Below are 16,121 nucleotides of genomic sequence, written 5' to 3' on the forward strand. Positions count from 1 at the left end.
TCAACAGAGCCATTGTAATATTAATTTCTTAGAGATTGAAACAGCAGTAGTTGGTTGCACTTATAAATAACAGTCTCAGGAAAATCTTTCTATTAATTCCTCATTAGAATATCCTCAATAATATCAATCTCTGTGGAATCAGTGTAGGAAGTATAATTTGAGTTTGCGCGTTCATCAATCTTTGAACTAACTCAATTGTACTTTAGTTTTTAATACTTGTTATTGCTTAATGTTGTTACCTCTTCGATTATTTATTTTATTGCGGAGAAAACTTTTCAAGTTCTCTTTTAATCGAAGCTATTAATGGTACTGCTGGATCTTCCGGTGGAAGTTGGCTGTCGATAAGTATACGCCTCGTATCAACATCTGGCAAGTTAGGCCTATGAAAGGGACCAGCGCTTAGCGGTCTGGAACCCCAACCACTGCGAGATCGCGGTGGTTGGAAATGTCCATTTTCTGCAATATCACCGTCGTTGGATTTCACCGGTAACGACGTACGAGGTCGAACCTGCATTTCCGCTAATGGTGGAGACATAGGACTAAAGACGAAATTAAATATAGACATTAACATGAATTTTAAACAGAATATACTAAAAAAGTAATTGATAAGCTTTCTAGAAAATGCGCCAACAAGATCCAAAATGAGTAAAATGAGAGTAAATTGTGTGAGAAGTTTTATCTCTGAATTTTAACACTAGCTACGTTTCAATTGATAATTATAATATAGACTCTTAATTTAGCAGAGCTTTTTTCAGAATACTTGTCAATTACAATCTCTAAATAAAAATACCTAGCATGAGTGATTCTTCCTTTAGTTTCGGAAAATATTGTGAGCATATCCGGTGCACGTGCTGCTGAAGTTGGTCTTGTGGCGCATAATTGTGCTTCTGATTTTGCATCTCTACTTCCAAAGAGACTGAAAGAATCTTCCAGGAGTTCGTGAAGTCTTCTCCTTGCTTTCCCCACGGGACCGGATGGCATTGCATAAGTTGGATCAACATCTGTCCCGGATGTACCATTATCTTAAATCATAATTCAAATTATGTAATAAGAAAATTTAATCCGGAAAATACTAGAATAAATGGGCTAAGAAGAATACCTTCTGCGGACAAGTTTTGTCGCCGAAGATTCCATACTATCGGTCCTATAACTCCAGGGTCTTTGATAGCACTCGAAGTTCGCGCAAAAAATTTATCATTCACACCATCACCTGTATAAAAACCCAAACGATCGTTTTCTCGCCTTACCGGTTCTGGGGAGTCTATGTCTAGATGCTTGACCTAAATAAAACAAATATAAAACACATAAAATCTGTGAGAAACACATGTAAGGTGTTAAATATTCAATATGTTTTCGTTGGAATAATTTTATGTCATGTTTTCGTTACAACTTTTATTGCAAGATTAAAGTTTGCTCACCATAACTGGTTCGAGTACTCTAGAAAGTGGTTCAACACTTTTCATGCTGGGGAATGGCTTACAAGATGGCATAGAAAGGTAAGAATGCGGTGAAGCAGTGGCTTCTTCTTGCCTCGTGTAATCTTTTTCCAAAGAATCTAATGTTTCTAGATGATCGACAATGACATCCATTGAATCGGATGTTCGAGGCGTGTCAACAGCGTTTGTTCGCGACATTCTTCCATGTGCCATTCTATAATTGAACGATAACAATTAAATACCGCGTTATACTTTTTACAGATTTATAGAAGTATCAAAATAGAAAGATAAAGATTGAATATAATTAAAAGCTTTAGAAGAAAAAGATTAGATCTTAAGACGTGGTTCAACGTTATCAGAAATTTGAAATTACGAAGATGGGACTTCGGTTAAACTTGAAAACAAACTAAGAAATTTTAACAAATGAAATTTGTATTATCTTGCAATTAACACTTGGATGTACCTGGTTCTTTTCGAAGAGTATTCCCAAGGTCTTGGTTCTAACGCTTTACTTTTCTCTTCTTCGTCGTTGTCGCTCGAAACTTGATGAATTCCTGCCTCGAGACTGTCAGGGGTTTCCAGAGACACCGGAGTCCTCGATAAACTTCCAGGAGTCTGTCTCTGACTGGTACCGTCAGTCTGCAAAGAAGGATAGGATGTGCAGTAGATCGATAGAGTTGCTTCGCAATAAATCAGTGTAAACGAAGGTTGAATATTTGCCCCAAGTCAATAGTCGAATAAATGCAAGAGTCTGTCCCTATAATTCCAGCTAGTCATTTGGCTTGACAATGTTCTTACTATTCCGGATTTTTTCATTCGTATTTATGTTCAATATCACACATACTATTAAAAAAATTAGTAGCCATAGATTGCGTGCTTAACGTGGGAATCTAAATAGATATTTATCCTATACGCTAAATACTACACGAGTAGTTTAGATCTCTTTACACCTTTGCACTTTTAATTTAGCGCAAATCCATATGAAAATTCACAATCTATTAATCGCTATATTTTTTAATTTTTTACAGTGAATCACGTTACTTTAGATAATATTATTTCACGTTTCCTATACTGCTACTCTAATCTCTTACATACCTTAATCTCCATTTCGGATGTCGAACAAGCATTATTATCAAGACCAGTAGCTGCTTGTATATATTCTTGTTTCTTTCTTAAAACATGATGACTCGGTGGTGCAGCTACAGCGCTGTGTGCTCGTTTCCTTTTTGCTGCGAGAACTAATCCCGCGACAACCAATGCTAACAAAATAAAACCAGCGCTTGCTGCACCGATTAATAGCCATGCATCTCTTTTCCTCGAAAGAGCCAATGGTCGTGTTTCTTTCAAGTATGCTATGTACATAAAAGATGCAAAGTAACTTTAGGAAAAATGAAAATGAAACTCAAAATGCTTATAAATCAGTATTACTTAAAACGAGGAATGCAATGTATTAATATATTGAATATACTGTAAGATATATATTAAATGTCCTTTTTATATATTACAAGTTAATCATTATCCCTGTAGATATTAGCATTCGTACCCGTTTTAATTAAAAACAGAAGATAAATTTTAGATTATATATTAATAAATACTCCTGCAATCTAGGTGTACAAATAAATAATACAAATTTGTCAGTGGAACTCAAAGTTTATTTAAAGAAGATTATGGCAAGTTGTTCATGTTGTCATAACGAATCGTGTTTGGGGTACTTTGTAGCAGCCAACTTATTCGCTAGACGTTACTCCCTAGGATTATTACCTGTTCCGATCGACGTAACACGCCTTATCCAATACTCACTTTCAATTAGCGGATGAGATATAAAAATGACTCGGTGATTGGTTCTCGTCTAGGGACACAGCATTTTTCCATGAGAGAATTCATGATTTGCCATTTAATAAAAGAATTCATAGATGGCTCTAGTTTGATTCGGACTAGCGATAACGATACGGTCAGATGACATCGAGTCAGGCTCCGGTCAAGAGATTTTTATTGCACTTGACCGAACCACCTACTGCGAATACTATCGTTGAATTACCTGTAAGCTATTTTGACCTGACTCGACGCGATCCAACCACGTGAATCGTCTCTTAAAATCATAGAAAGCGATGGCAAATATTTTGAACCACCTGCTGTACCTTCTTTTTAAATAGACTTGCAATCTCACTGGAAAATTCGCGTCATTCATTCGCACACCTAATTATGAAAAAGCGGTGCTAAGATATCTTCTTATAGCTTCTTAATGGAAAATAATAATATACTATACTACTATAAGTAAGTACTATAAGAACTTACGTTCGCTCTGAATAAGAACTGGCGCGCCAAGTTCCAACGCAACCTCTTGAGGTGACAAAAGAGCCATATCCCTGGCAGCTGTTTCTGCGGGTACAGGTTTCCCTCCTAGGTGAACCGAATAAATCAACTTCGTAGCCCCACTGTCCGTTACGCTTGTATTTTGCATTCTAACTTGAACTGCCTCGTCCCCAGAATGATCCAATAAACGTAACTCAGAATATTTGCTTGTATTCGTGCTGTCTGAGCCGCCATCGTTTAATATCTCTTCCCTTGACGTGGTACGATTATTCGTACGATCATGAAGATCGTCAAAAAGATTAGAAGACGAATTAAAAGATAGATCATACTGCAACGATCGTTGACCAGGATAGTCTGTCGTATTTTCATTAAAGTCTAACGACGTAGCTGCAGATAGATTTTTATCGTACGATATTTTCTCTTTGACGAGGCTCGATTTTGTCATTTTTAATTGAAAATCTTCGATTTGAATTTGCTCATTACGATTCCCAACATCGTTAACGCTTGTCGTCGTAGGGACAAGAGTATTTTTAAGGTTGGATACTTGAAGTAGTTTTATTTGGTTTGGCATTGTAGATATCTGAGACTCTGAATTCCCTGGAATCCTTACTTTAGGCAATGAGATCCTGGAATTTCGCGGAATTTCTCCCTGACTGGCGCCCTCTGGCTGAAACAACGTTTGAGAACTATTTATTGCAACTGTATGTTGGCCATGCTACCTCGTATTTAAACAAAAATATATAAACCTTTAAAAGTAACTCTCATAAATTTATTTACTGTTACTGTAGAAATATGAAGGTGTACTTTATGGAATGCTCGGGGCTTAAGGAAGTTTCTATGATTGCACGGACTGTAAATCGAAATCATTTAAAAGTTCCGTATCAATAAAAATTCATAGATATCAGTGCTGCCAATTTTACGAAATAACTGTTAACAACCAATTCATTAAACACAGGTTCATCTTCAGAACTGTATGTGAATGTCGTCTGGGATCCGTTCTTTATTCCACGATTCTAAAATTATTATTTAAAACCAAGAGTAATTAACGAATATTCCCTAAATTAGAGAGACAATTCTTTCCTTTTGAAATTAAAAAATAAAAATTTCTCACCTCCACGCGATTAATTTGCATTGTACGTGTTTACATTTTCTCGAGGCTTACGCCCATAAATATGTCCACGAGAAATTACGATTCATGTTTCGAACGTAGTTTACGAACAATTAAATATTATTCATACGACAGCTTCAATCTATCCCGCAAAATTTTTAAATCTTTGTATTTACAGTTCGTAGGCTGAAAGAAACGTAGGAAAAAAGCTGGTGATATAATTCGGTAGACGCAAACCTAGAAGTTTACAGATGAATTCTCTTAATTAGCCTTCCTTAATAAAGAAAATTTGTTCGATTTTTTTCCATTAAACAAAAGGCTTTGAATCTTAAGGTAGGTCCATAGCTACATTCATAGATAAGCTACAAATTATCTACATACTATAGGTAACTTTGGTTTAAATCCACAGCCTCAGTGAAGTATACTTTATGTTACTTACTTCTACAAAAATGTTATGTTCTACTAAGAACTTCATCTTAATTTACATTATCTTAATAACTCTTATGATCTGTCAGATTTTTAGGGACAGCGATACTATCACCGCGTAGCGGTGGAGAGCGGAACTAATTTTTCAATCCCCTTTGCCTGCGACGAGAATATATATCTGTCCTTCTAAAAACACTAGTGCGTTTCTTGTCTGCGAACAACCAACAGCTGCCATCTATTCTCTCACATTGCAACTTTATGTTCCAACTTCCACACACAGAAGGCAGGACATTGCTTGTCCGTAAACAAGGAACGCACTATTGTGCGACAAGGATAGACACACTTCTCTCTCTAATTAATCGAATTTTCATTAATTGCTCCGTTTCTGGTACAAAATCCTACACTTTTAGAATCGAAGAGTGTAGAGGAGATCCCTGAGAACGTTCTCGCACAGATTTCGACCAGAATTTGTGCCTAATTATTCAGTTTTTAACGATTATCCACGGCATCCCCTCGTCAGCCAGAGATCACGCCGCAAATTTTCGCATAATTTTCGTCACGCGTAATTAATTTATGAACTTTTATGCACGAAGAATTTAGTACAGGATCTGAGGAAGCTTCTCCAATTCCTTAGAGAGCGAATTAATAAGGCGTAAAGTTGGTATTTGTAAAAAATCACAGACCAGTACCGGGCTAGCCGCGACATTCGCTACGATAATTGTCCATAACTAATTAATTAAAGGTAAATTCCGATTGAAATCGGCGTGTGAATCTTGTCAGAGGTTCCATCTTTACCTTGCGATTCTGAAAATTCATGAATTTTACCAGAGAAAAGCGTAATTAACGAATAATCGTGCAACTAGAGTGAGAGGTGTGTCTGTCCTTGTCGCACAACATAGCTTTCCTTGTCTGTGACGTCACGTATGCCCGTCCTTGTCGCACAATATAGCTCTTCTTGTCTAACAGGAGTTAAGATACCTCCTGGCACATTCTATATTCCCGTTACTTTTCTGCAGTTCCAGCCGGTTTCAATAGATGATAACATCGATCGTAGGCAAGGCAGCGCGCTACTGTGCGACAAGGACAGACATACGTTTCTTTCTAATTCATCAAATTTTTGATAATTGCACCGTTTCTGGTACAACGCCTGCATTTCTAGAATCGAAGAACATAGAGGGGATCCCTGAGAACGGTCTTGCACCGATTTCGACCAGAATTTGTGCCTAATTATTCAGTTTTTAACGATTATCCACGGCGTTCCCGCGTCACCCACGGCCACGTCGCAAATTTTCGCCACGCGTAATTAATTTACGAACTTTTATGCACGAAGAATTTGGCACAGAATCTGGGGGAGCTTTTATAATTCCTTAGGGCGCGAATCAATGCAGCAAAAGGTTAATATTTATGGAAAATCGCAGACCTGTACCTAATTAATTAAAGGGAAATTCCGGTCGAAATCGGTGTGTGGATCTTGCCAGAGGTTCTGCCTTTGTCGTACGATCCTGAAAATGCATGAATTTTATCAGTGAAAAGCGTAATTAACGAATAATCGTGCAACTAGAGTGAGAACTATGTCTGTCCTTGTCGCACAATATAGCTTTCCTTGTCTGTGACGTCACGTATGTCCGTCCTTGTCGCGCATCATAGCTCTCCTTGTCTAACAGTAGTTGAGACACCTCCTCGCACATTCTATACTCCTGTTACTTTCCCGCAGTTCCGACCTTCTTTAATCATCGATCATAGACATGGAACGCGATATTACGTGGCAAGGATAAATATACGTACGTATACCAGTGTTGCCATCTATCGGAGACGAATCGCGAGAAAGTAACAGGAGCGGAGAATAGAATGTGCGTGAAGGTATCTCAGCTCCTGTTAGACAAGGAGCGGGACAATGTACGACGAAGGGTGTAATAGCGATTAATTTCGCCTTATCATCGCTAGATGGTGATAATATTTTAATGAGTTTAGAGGATATATCTGTGAACGTTTATGATTGCGTCTGCCAAATTGGACGGTTAGGTTTGTTCATTTCTTTGGATATTTTTAATATGTAATACATAATGGTGGTACGTATAAGCGTTTTCATTGTACGTTGATTCAGCAAGCGTACCTTGTTTCTAAGAAGCGCGTGCCCTCTTGTAATTCTTCGAAATCGTGTGTTCGTCTGTGAAAGTCCAAGATGACGATGCTGCTGCCTTGAAAACGCAGTCTTATACAATCGGGCTAGTTTCAATTCGATTTTTGGCGGTATGGCTTCACCCGCCCGAAGAACTGTTAGCAACCAGTATCTAAATCGTGGAGAATGAAAAAAGAATGTCTCAATTATTCTGTGTAAAGTGTTGTTTGTGGCGTTATTTATTACGTAATTATGTATGTCTTGTCCGTAAGAAAACGTGAAGCTACGATCGCCTGTGCAATGTTGAGATGTTAGGTTAATTGGAACGTGTGTTTCCAGTCACGTTCTTGCGGTTTATAAAGGTTTTTGTAGTGCCAGCCATTTCTTAGAGATAAACGTGAAATCTGATTAACGCATATATACTCAGTTTCAATTTACCGAAACGCTGAGTCCCGGTTATGACAAGAAACACGATAATTAAGAGTAGAGAAACATTCTTCTAACATACCATTGAAAGTGTAATAAAAAATATTTATATTTTGATCGGACGGCACCAAGCGTGAAAATATTCGCACACGAGACGCATAAATACTCGCAATCGGGAAAATAACAAATAAATACGTACCTTGGTCCAGGATCCTCTCCGATAAGGACACCGATATTTTGGTCCGTGTCGTCGTCCAATCTAGGCGTTGGTTCGATGCAAGTAGTGCATTTTGGTTCGTTAGGTTCAGCGTGATCGGGAAATGGTTTATGATTATCTTTGTCTTCTGCCGGCGAGTACAATGTTACTGTATGATGAACTGTTTTGGTTTCGTAAAATGTCAGCCCTTGATTAGCATCTACCCATGGTGGTGCATCCTTGGCATCTGACCAAAAGAAGTCTTGCAGATGCACTCGACGTCCTGGCAGATGCTCGATCAGAATAATTTCATCCTCTGAGGCAACAAACATTTTACTCGTAAATTATACGCTTCGATTAACAAGGATGGAAGTGAAAGGCGCGTTTTAATGATATTTATTTGATTTATTACTTAGCAAACTGAGGTTAGATTACGGTGATATTAAGTCGAACAAGAAATTGTATATCGTATTTCACGATACGTAGTAGTACGAAGAATAAATATTTTCGAGTATTCAGTTTGATTAAGACGAGTAATCGATTCAAATTTAGGTTTTAACGCAACGTTAACTGTCTTCACTGCATCGTATAAACGTGGTAATGTATAAACGAGGTTTGTCTTATGAAATTAATCGCGTTGATTACAAAAGTAGAACAAATATCCCTTTTTCTTTCATATACAAGATATAGGTTAATCGATGCGTGATATTGTTTTAAATATTGTTGGAATTGTAACTGTTATTCGTCGACAAGTATATTCTCGTAAAACATTTCGCTAAAGCTTCCAAAATAAAATCGATTAAGAATTAAATATTATAAGGTAATTTTATATAAATAATCGCCTTGCTTACGCTGTTAGTACCAATTTTATTTTAAAAAACAAGCGCAAAATTAATATACGTAAAATAATACAAAATAATTATTTTGAAATTTCAATTCAATGTTACAGTTCAGGATATCTCGCGAGTAATAAATATTCTTTTGACGTTATGTAATTTTAAATTACATGATATTTATTTCCGCATTGCTATGAAAGAGGAACAGACAAACGTGAAGCGGTGGTGCGTGAAAGCTTCACTTTCATAGGAACTTATCGTCGACAAGGGCAATGACCTTTAGTCATGCGAATCGTTTACGAGACAATGTGACATTAATATAGCGAGTAGACCAACGTGGTCGTAAACATCCAACATTAAACTGGTTACACATACATATACATATATTGTGTATATATGTATATATATACACAATATTAATAATTATTCGATTTAAATAATTAGAAATTACTAGACATTTTTATGAAACGACAAAATTGGCTTGATATTATCGAGACAACAAGTGATCCCGATTGTTGAATTAATATTGATCGCGATGGATTAATTTGTCGTGTGCGAGACACGCTAAAAAGTGTAGGGAACTATTTTAACGACTTCAAAAACTATGAAGTAATCAATTAAAGTACATACTAGTTAAAAACTTCCGGTAGAAGGAGAAAATCTGTCAAAAAGTTTGTCATGCTACTGCGTGACTATAAATTGTTCGTTAATTCGCACGAGGTCATTGAATTCTCTTTTATTGGAACTTCGTTCGCTGAATAGGCAAGCACCTATGTATCCAATTTCACTTGAAGTTAGCTAATACTTACTTCAGCATACTTCACCCACGAATTATGCGTATGATGAATTAAACTTCAGATTGAATTATAAGCAGACAAGTTATCGTTACCCTCACGGTGTGTTAAAATAATTTCAAGTTGGAAAATTCTATAATCAGTGAAACCGTTTCGAGTATATGTATTAATTAAAAAGAACCAACGATACATTACTGTTTATAAAAATAAAATGTAAAATATAATAACAGGTTAGAAAGAACCTTTGACAAAATTATAAAGCGCAAGAAATAACAAACTGTTTGTTTAATATAATGAATATAATTATAGTGAGTATAAAAAATCCTTTCCTTTTCTAATACATTCGTCATATTTCCTCGACCAAGCCATCTATGTCTAAACCTAACGTATTTATATAGAATTTTCAACGTGAACTTCCTTTCTATGTATTTTAGCAAATAGTGACTTCTCGCTTATACAAACTTTTCATGCATCGCGTAATGTAAAGATTTGCTATGTACACCTTGAATATTTTTAGCCAGTGGTGGTAGTGTTAAATCGATAGGGAACCGAGTTCCTATGGTGAAAATAATGTAAATTGATTCTGATTAGTCCTCCAGGCTTTACCAGTTCGATTCCGCTAGAGACCATGCGTTTACAACCCTTTCCGATGCGCACTGTTACGAATTATTGCTGGTCACGTATCTAGTTATACTCTCACCTGTTATCCAACTCCAATTTATCGTGCAATACACCGAACTTCATTGCGAGAGCTTCAATTACGTTCTCTAATCGGCTCATTATCCTGAACGGAATGTTTTGCTTTAATTAATAGCTCGTGGATATTTTTTCAGCCATTTTTAATTTAAACGAAACGATCTGATACCATGTTACCGCTATGTACTTGATAACATATGCGTTTCGAAATAACCAATCACTTTGATTAATTATTTTTATCTTAACTATTAATTGGTATTACCAGTGAGAATTCAGCAAGCGAATTTAAATTGAAGATTATGTTTTAAAGTTTATTTTTATTTTCGTCATGTATCACTGATGTACCATTATTAGTTAAATTTCCCTGTGTTTCATGTTTTTCTATTAATAAATGTATATTCTAAAAAAAAAACGTAGTTTTCATTTTATTTCCAACCTTACAACTTAAAAATGTAATTATGTACACTTCCAATATAGGTATCATTAGTGTAAGGTTAAAAAGGTGTATATCAAAATGAAATAAATTATTTTCTAGTAATATGTCGCTTTCATTAATGGTTTGAAATAAAATAACAAATAATTTAGAGTTTCAAATACTATATTTTTCATATACTTGAGTCATAAACAAGGAGCCCGAATTATTTTACTATATTTATTACTATTTAATAAATTAAATATTTGTATAAAGATAAAAATACTGAAAAAAAATATACCACTAAAAGTATATACATATGACAATATAAATTACATAGTATATGAACCAATGTTCTGCTCGTAAGATAAATATTATTTACATCAATTTATTTCTGCTATATATTATGTTAATGCCAAATTTAGAGATGTTTATGTGTTATTTAACGCATTCCTGTATCGAGTTCTATTTTAAAAAATATTATTAATAAAATACAGTTTGCATATTTACATTACGTCGAAATATCGGCTTATAAAGCGATCTGATGTAATTAGCCAAAGGTCTTTGGCATTCAAGTTCAACATTATTCGGATCCAACAGATAGTTCTGGTTGCGTGGGAATGTTCGAGGGAAGCGTGATTCAAACCAGTGTTAAATGCTCCGTATGTCAGCGAATTGTATAGTACTTACGTAGAACTTGATGCTATCCACATGTGCGTATGTATATTGTATGTATATATATATATATATATACCGAGATTCCCGGTGCGGAAAACATGGTGTCGATAATAATATCGATTAGTTGACGAACATTTACAGCTGACCGCCGAATTACATATCGTAATACGTCTTCTAGATTCTGTCACCTAGATTATTAAGTGACACGATTTCCAGTGACTCGACACTCGTGCATTTCACGAAACACATGCATTGCAATAATATACGTGGTCACGAAAGCTTGGATTCTATGATGTACGAATTGTAAACTTTCTTCGCGGGATAAACTCATTACCATAAACGTACTCGTTTTCAAAAAAAGCGCGCCAGCGAAGAAACGATTGAATGAGAATCGATACAGCGTATAGACGAGTGGAACAAATGTTTAGTAAGAGTATCTTGTCTCTCGAAGTAGATAAATCTTGTTCTTAAAATTCCAATAATTTTGCAATTTTTTGTTCGACTATTTAAATATTCGTGTATAAACTAGACAAGAAAAGAAAAGTACATGAACGAGCGACAAAATTAAACAGAATCTAGAAAATGTTTTAATAGAATAAATTAATCGTATTATCAAATAAGTTAAAAGAAAACAAACTTGGACCTTCTGGTTAATTTGAACTTCCTAGTATATTTTAATCATAATTATCCTTATCATATACATAGACCCTATTGTATCAGTCAGTATAACGCAACAAAACCTTGATATCGAATATTTTCAATCTATAGTATCTCTGGAATAAAAACTAACCAGCTCCCGGTGGAAGGGAAGCTTGCACTTTCGAGATGTTCGAGTTTTGTAGAAGAAATATTAGAATTTGTACGATCGCACTGAACGAAACTGACAATGCAGTACACAAAACACCACACAACAACATCGCGCCGGATGCACTCGGCTATACTAAAAGGGGTGAGACGTTGTCCACAAGTCTACTGAACCGTTCAGCCAATCCGAATGAACTCGAGTACTCCGTTCACTGCGCCGGCGTGATTTTCAAACATGCGCAAGGATATTTTATTCTTTGCTTCTATGTTACTTTCATTAATACCGTGCAAATATTTCAACGTCTTTTATTTCTTTTTAAGACTTCAATAAATATATATATATACTCTACAAATATCCGTATCTACCAAGTTAGAATTCAGAGGTGCAAACATAATATTTGAAATATTGTAAATTTATAAATTAGCGCTGTCTAAGTTAACCTTCTAAGTTCGTAGTTTGTTCTAAACACCATGAATGATATTAATATTTGTAGTTATGACATATTTCGATTGAAACATAGTTGACAGACATTTACGAATAGAATTGGAAATATTTTATGTTCAATAGTAATGCATTTTTTAGTTATTTCGAATTTTAAAATGAATATACTAAAACATCGGTAAAATTTTAGTAATTCGATAAAACTTAAGATGGTGGAAAATCATAAACCACATAGTGTGTTAATATCAGTTATAAAAAATTCATGCCTGTTATTTCACTATTCCATATAATGGTGAATAAAATATTTCTACGGAAATTTGGTTCCATTCAAATAGCTGTGTCATATCAGATTACAAATTTGAAAATATGTCGAATCTTCGTATTACTCGGACTATGGTAGAATAATTTTATTGCACCACTGCTGTAGTTAGTCACATAAAACGGTTCAGGAGTTTAAAAAAAGTATATTAATCACTAAAAGTCTGAGAAACAAAATTTACGATACAAAATAATATGGCAAGAATATATATACTGTATTTTTTTCCTTTTAATCGTTATCATATGAATCACTACCATTTAAATCATTATTATTACTTACAAGTCATATTGTGGTTGTTTCTCGGAGGATGTACGTGTTTATGTATGTGTATATTTCATTACGAACTTATTATTATCGTTATTACTATTCTTATCGATATCAGTACCATGATTCATATTTCATGTTCTATTATACTCATTGTCGCCACTTTACATTGCCATTATCATTGATACCGTTATTATCAGCATTATCGTTGTTTTTTATTTTGCTACCGTCCATCGTAAACGCATTTAGTTACTATCATCGCCCCATCGTTTAACATTTATCATCGACATCATTGTCATACTTGATTTCAACACCGAAGGCATAACATCACCTTGTCGAATGATTGGTTTACAGTACGTTAATGCAATACGTTAATTAAATACATACATACGTAATAGGTCCTGTACTTTGAAAACGTAATTCTATTACCGAACAGACTACTTCCATTTCTTCCTCTGTGTTGTCAAAGAAGTAATAAAAGCTGTTGTACAAGTTGTGCACGTATTTTACTATAAAAATATGCATTCTCGGACCATACAAATTTACCGCATAAATTTCTCTGTCTTATACGCACTATAGATACATACATACATGTATACGCATAACATATGTTGCAACATATAGACCGACACGCATGCACTCGTAAATACATGGATATATGTATATAATTTGTATCTATATATATTTATACTTTATAGACGCGTAAACATGATTGTCGATGCGTATATACAAAGTTATTTACATGATTGTTGTTTCGAAGACATTTACTAACCTTCACAAGAAAATTCAATCTCTACCAGGTTCCTCGATATATACTCGCAAAAATGGTACAGAAATATTAAAGTTAAATTCAAGTAATCGCTGCATTCGTACTACTGATACACCTAATTAGTTTTTCAATCGATAAAATGTTAATGACTCTGTATTTGGATATATTAAAGAATTAACGCAAATACATACGTGTACATGCAGATGCTTTGATCAATATCATGTACCGTGTCATATAATGAGGTCATAAGTTAAAGCATCAAGTAGACATACATTAAAATTACGCAGTATCAACCTCCGTCGTTTTTTATTTCATAATAATCACTGTATTGGTAAAAATAAAGCTACAGTTGTAAAGGAAGAATTAATTCTATGTTGACATCTTACATTTTCGGCAAAGCTCAAGCGCCTTATCTCTCCCCTTAGATCTTCTTTCTTCTTCGAAATTTTGCTTCGACATTTGAAGATCATGTATTTTCAACTATGACTAATTTTATGACCTCGCTATATCTCTTTCATCAATAAAGGGATCAACAATTTTACGACGTTAACACATTTTGCAACACGCTTTGAGCCGATTGAGATTGATCTAATTGAAACGGAATATAGCTGAACTCAACTCATTGCTAAAAACACAATAAAAAGACACTTACTTATTATATCGTTCGATGTAGCCGAAAGGAAGAGTATCCGAAATTATAATTGCGAACACGTTACGAAATGGCAGTAATGGAATCGAGGCAGAGTTCAGCCAACCAGGGCGACAGCTTTTTCCTCTTTCCCTTTACTTTCTTTTTCTTCGTTTATTACATTTTCAATATTGCAGTCCAGCTGCTCGGTGGGCCCGTGTATGCTCTAAAGAGGGAATATGCAAGGGGAAATGAGCAAAGCGATATAACGTAAAATAATGAACCGGGATACAAGAGAGGAACCCGATGGAATCGATTGAAATTAAATAATTCTCGCATAAAATCTCATTTAAATAATTTACGATTCTCATATGTACAAAGCGCTTGTTTCGCGCATTTTTTTCTATCATTTCAAAAGTCTTTCTAGAATGACTCTCTCAAGGCATCGCGTTGTCGATAACCAATAATTAAAAAAAGAAAACAATAACAAATATTAGCAACATCGTTCAATTTGTTGTACTAGTTATACTAGTCACTAGCATCATTATATGTATGCCGTTCAAATGTTTTTCGATAAACGTTCTTCATCTAGTTTTTCTTTACTCGACGTGCATGGCACCTGGAATTCGAAAAAATTAAAGAAACAACAACATTCTCTTGTTCTTTTTTTTCAATCCTCCATTTCCGTTTTAAAATCACCAGACTGGTACGCATTAATTATCCAACGATTCGAACGATTTGTCTATTGGCAAAAATATGGGTGTAAACGTTACACCTCGACACCGAGAACTCTGTCGACGACGTATTCGTACCTCCTTGGCTCTTCACTATCGTTTTCTTCGGTTGATTTCAGGCTCTCACTACCTTGACCATTTTCTTGACAATGCACGTTCGCCTCGGTAGATCGACCTTTCGCGTTCACAGATTTATTTGTACTGTTCGCCGGAACGTCCTCGATCACGTTCGTGACCGTAGTCGTGTTATTGGTCGCGGCACCGTCAGTCTTCACCGCGGACGCATTCCCGCTAGGAACACTATTTGACCGCATGGTCAAATTTGAAACACCTTGAGCACCAAGCTTAGTAACCATGTATTCAGTGGCAATTGGTTCCGAGGCGTGTCTCCTGTGCTGAATAAGTGATGGTGATGGTGACGATGGATTCTCACACAATGAATCTTCGGGTGGAAGTACAGGAACATTGAGATTAACACGTGTGAAGAAAGCCATCTTTTCTCTAAAATGAAAAATTAAAGTTGTGTTAAAAATGTTACAAGTTAACATTTCCAATGAATGTAACTATTTATTATATATTTTTATTGAATATCATTTTATGGTATAAGTTAATGTTTTAAAAAATTGGTCAAAAAGTAGATGAATAATTTTAATTTAGACGCTAGAAATTCCGCGTGATTTTTTTTTTTTTTTTTTCTAACAATTTGGAATAGAAATTTTTA

The 16,121-nt window shown here is 35.2% G+C and overlaps 2 protein-coding genes across 6 annotated transcripts in view; both read right to left on the minus strand.

Annotated features, from left to right (window-relative positions):
• Positions 1–73: 73 nt before the first annotated feature.
• On the minus strand, positions 74–13,042 carry LOC139993293 (uncharacterized). 2 transcript variants are annotated; one of them, XM_072014885.1, is made up of 10 exons: positions 12,231–13,042; positions 8,028–8,340; positions 7,397–7,574; positions 3,732–4,416; positions 2,532–2,788; positions 1,900–2,075; positions 1,419–1,650; positions 1,100–1,280; positions 791–1,022; positions 74–539 (listed from the first exon to the last, which is right to left on the minus strand). In XM_072014885.1, exons 1-10 carry the CDS (start codon positions 12,355–12,357, stop codon positions 257–259), a joined length of 2,664 nt encoding a protein of 887 aa, XP_071870986.1. In that variant the 5' UTR covers positions 12,358–13,042; the 3' UTR covers positions 74–256. The 2 variants fall into 2 exon arrangements, with proteins under 2 accessions (XP_071870986.1, XP_071870987.1); XM_072014886.1 differs by lacking the exons at positions 7,397–7,574; positions 8,028–8,340; positions 12,231–13,042 and adding exons at positions 4,496–4,599; positions 4,688–4,762; positions 4,861–5,083 and having other exon boundaries at positions 3,732–4,412.
• A 153-nt stretch (positions 13,043–13,195) lies between these two features.
• Positions 13,196–16,121, minus strand: part of Kibra (WW and C2 domain containing protein kibra) — a 43,422-nt gene continuing 40,496 nt past the window's right edge. For all 4 annotated transcript variants that reach the window (XM_072014879.1, XM_072014876.1, XM_072014877.1 and 1 more), the window contains one exon: positions 13,196–15,901. In XM_072014879.1, coding sequence (XP_071870980.1) covers positions 15,436–15,901 — 466 coding nt within the window. In that variant the 3' untranslated portion in view covers positions 13,196–15,435. The remainder of the gene's footprint in view (positions 15,902–16,121) is intronic.

This window comes from Bombus fervidus, chromosome 12 (genome assembly GCF_041682495.2).
Source record: "Bombus fervidus isolate BK054 chromosome 12, iyBomFerv1, whole genome shotgun sequence".
Taxonomy (NCBI): Eukaryota; Metazoa; Arthropoda; class Insecta; order Hymenoptera; family Apidae; genus Bombus; species Bombus fervidus.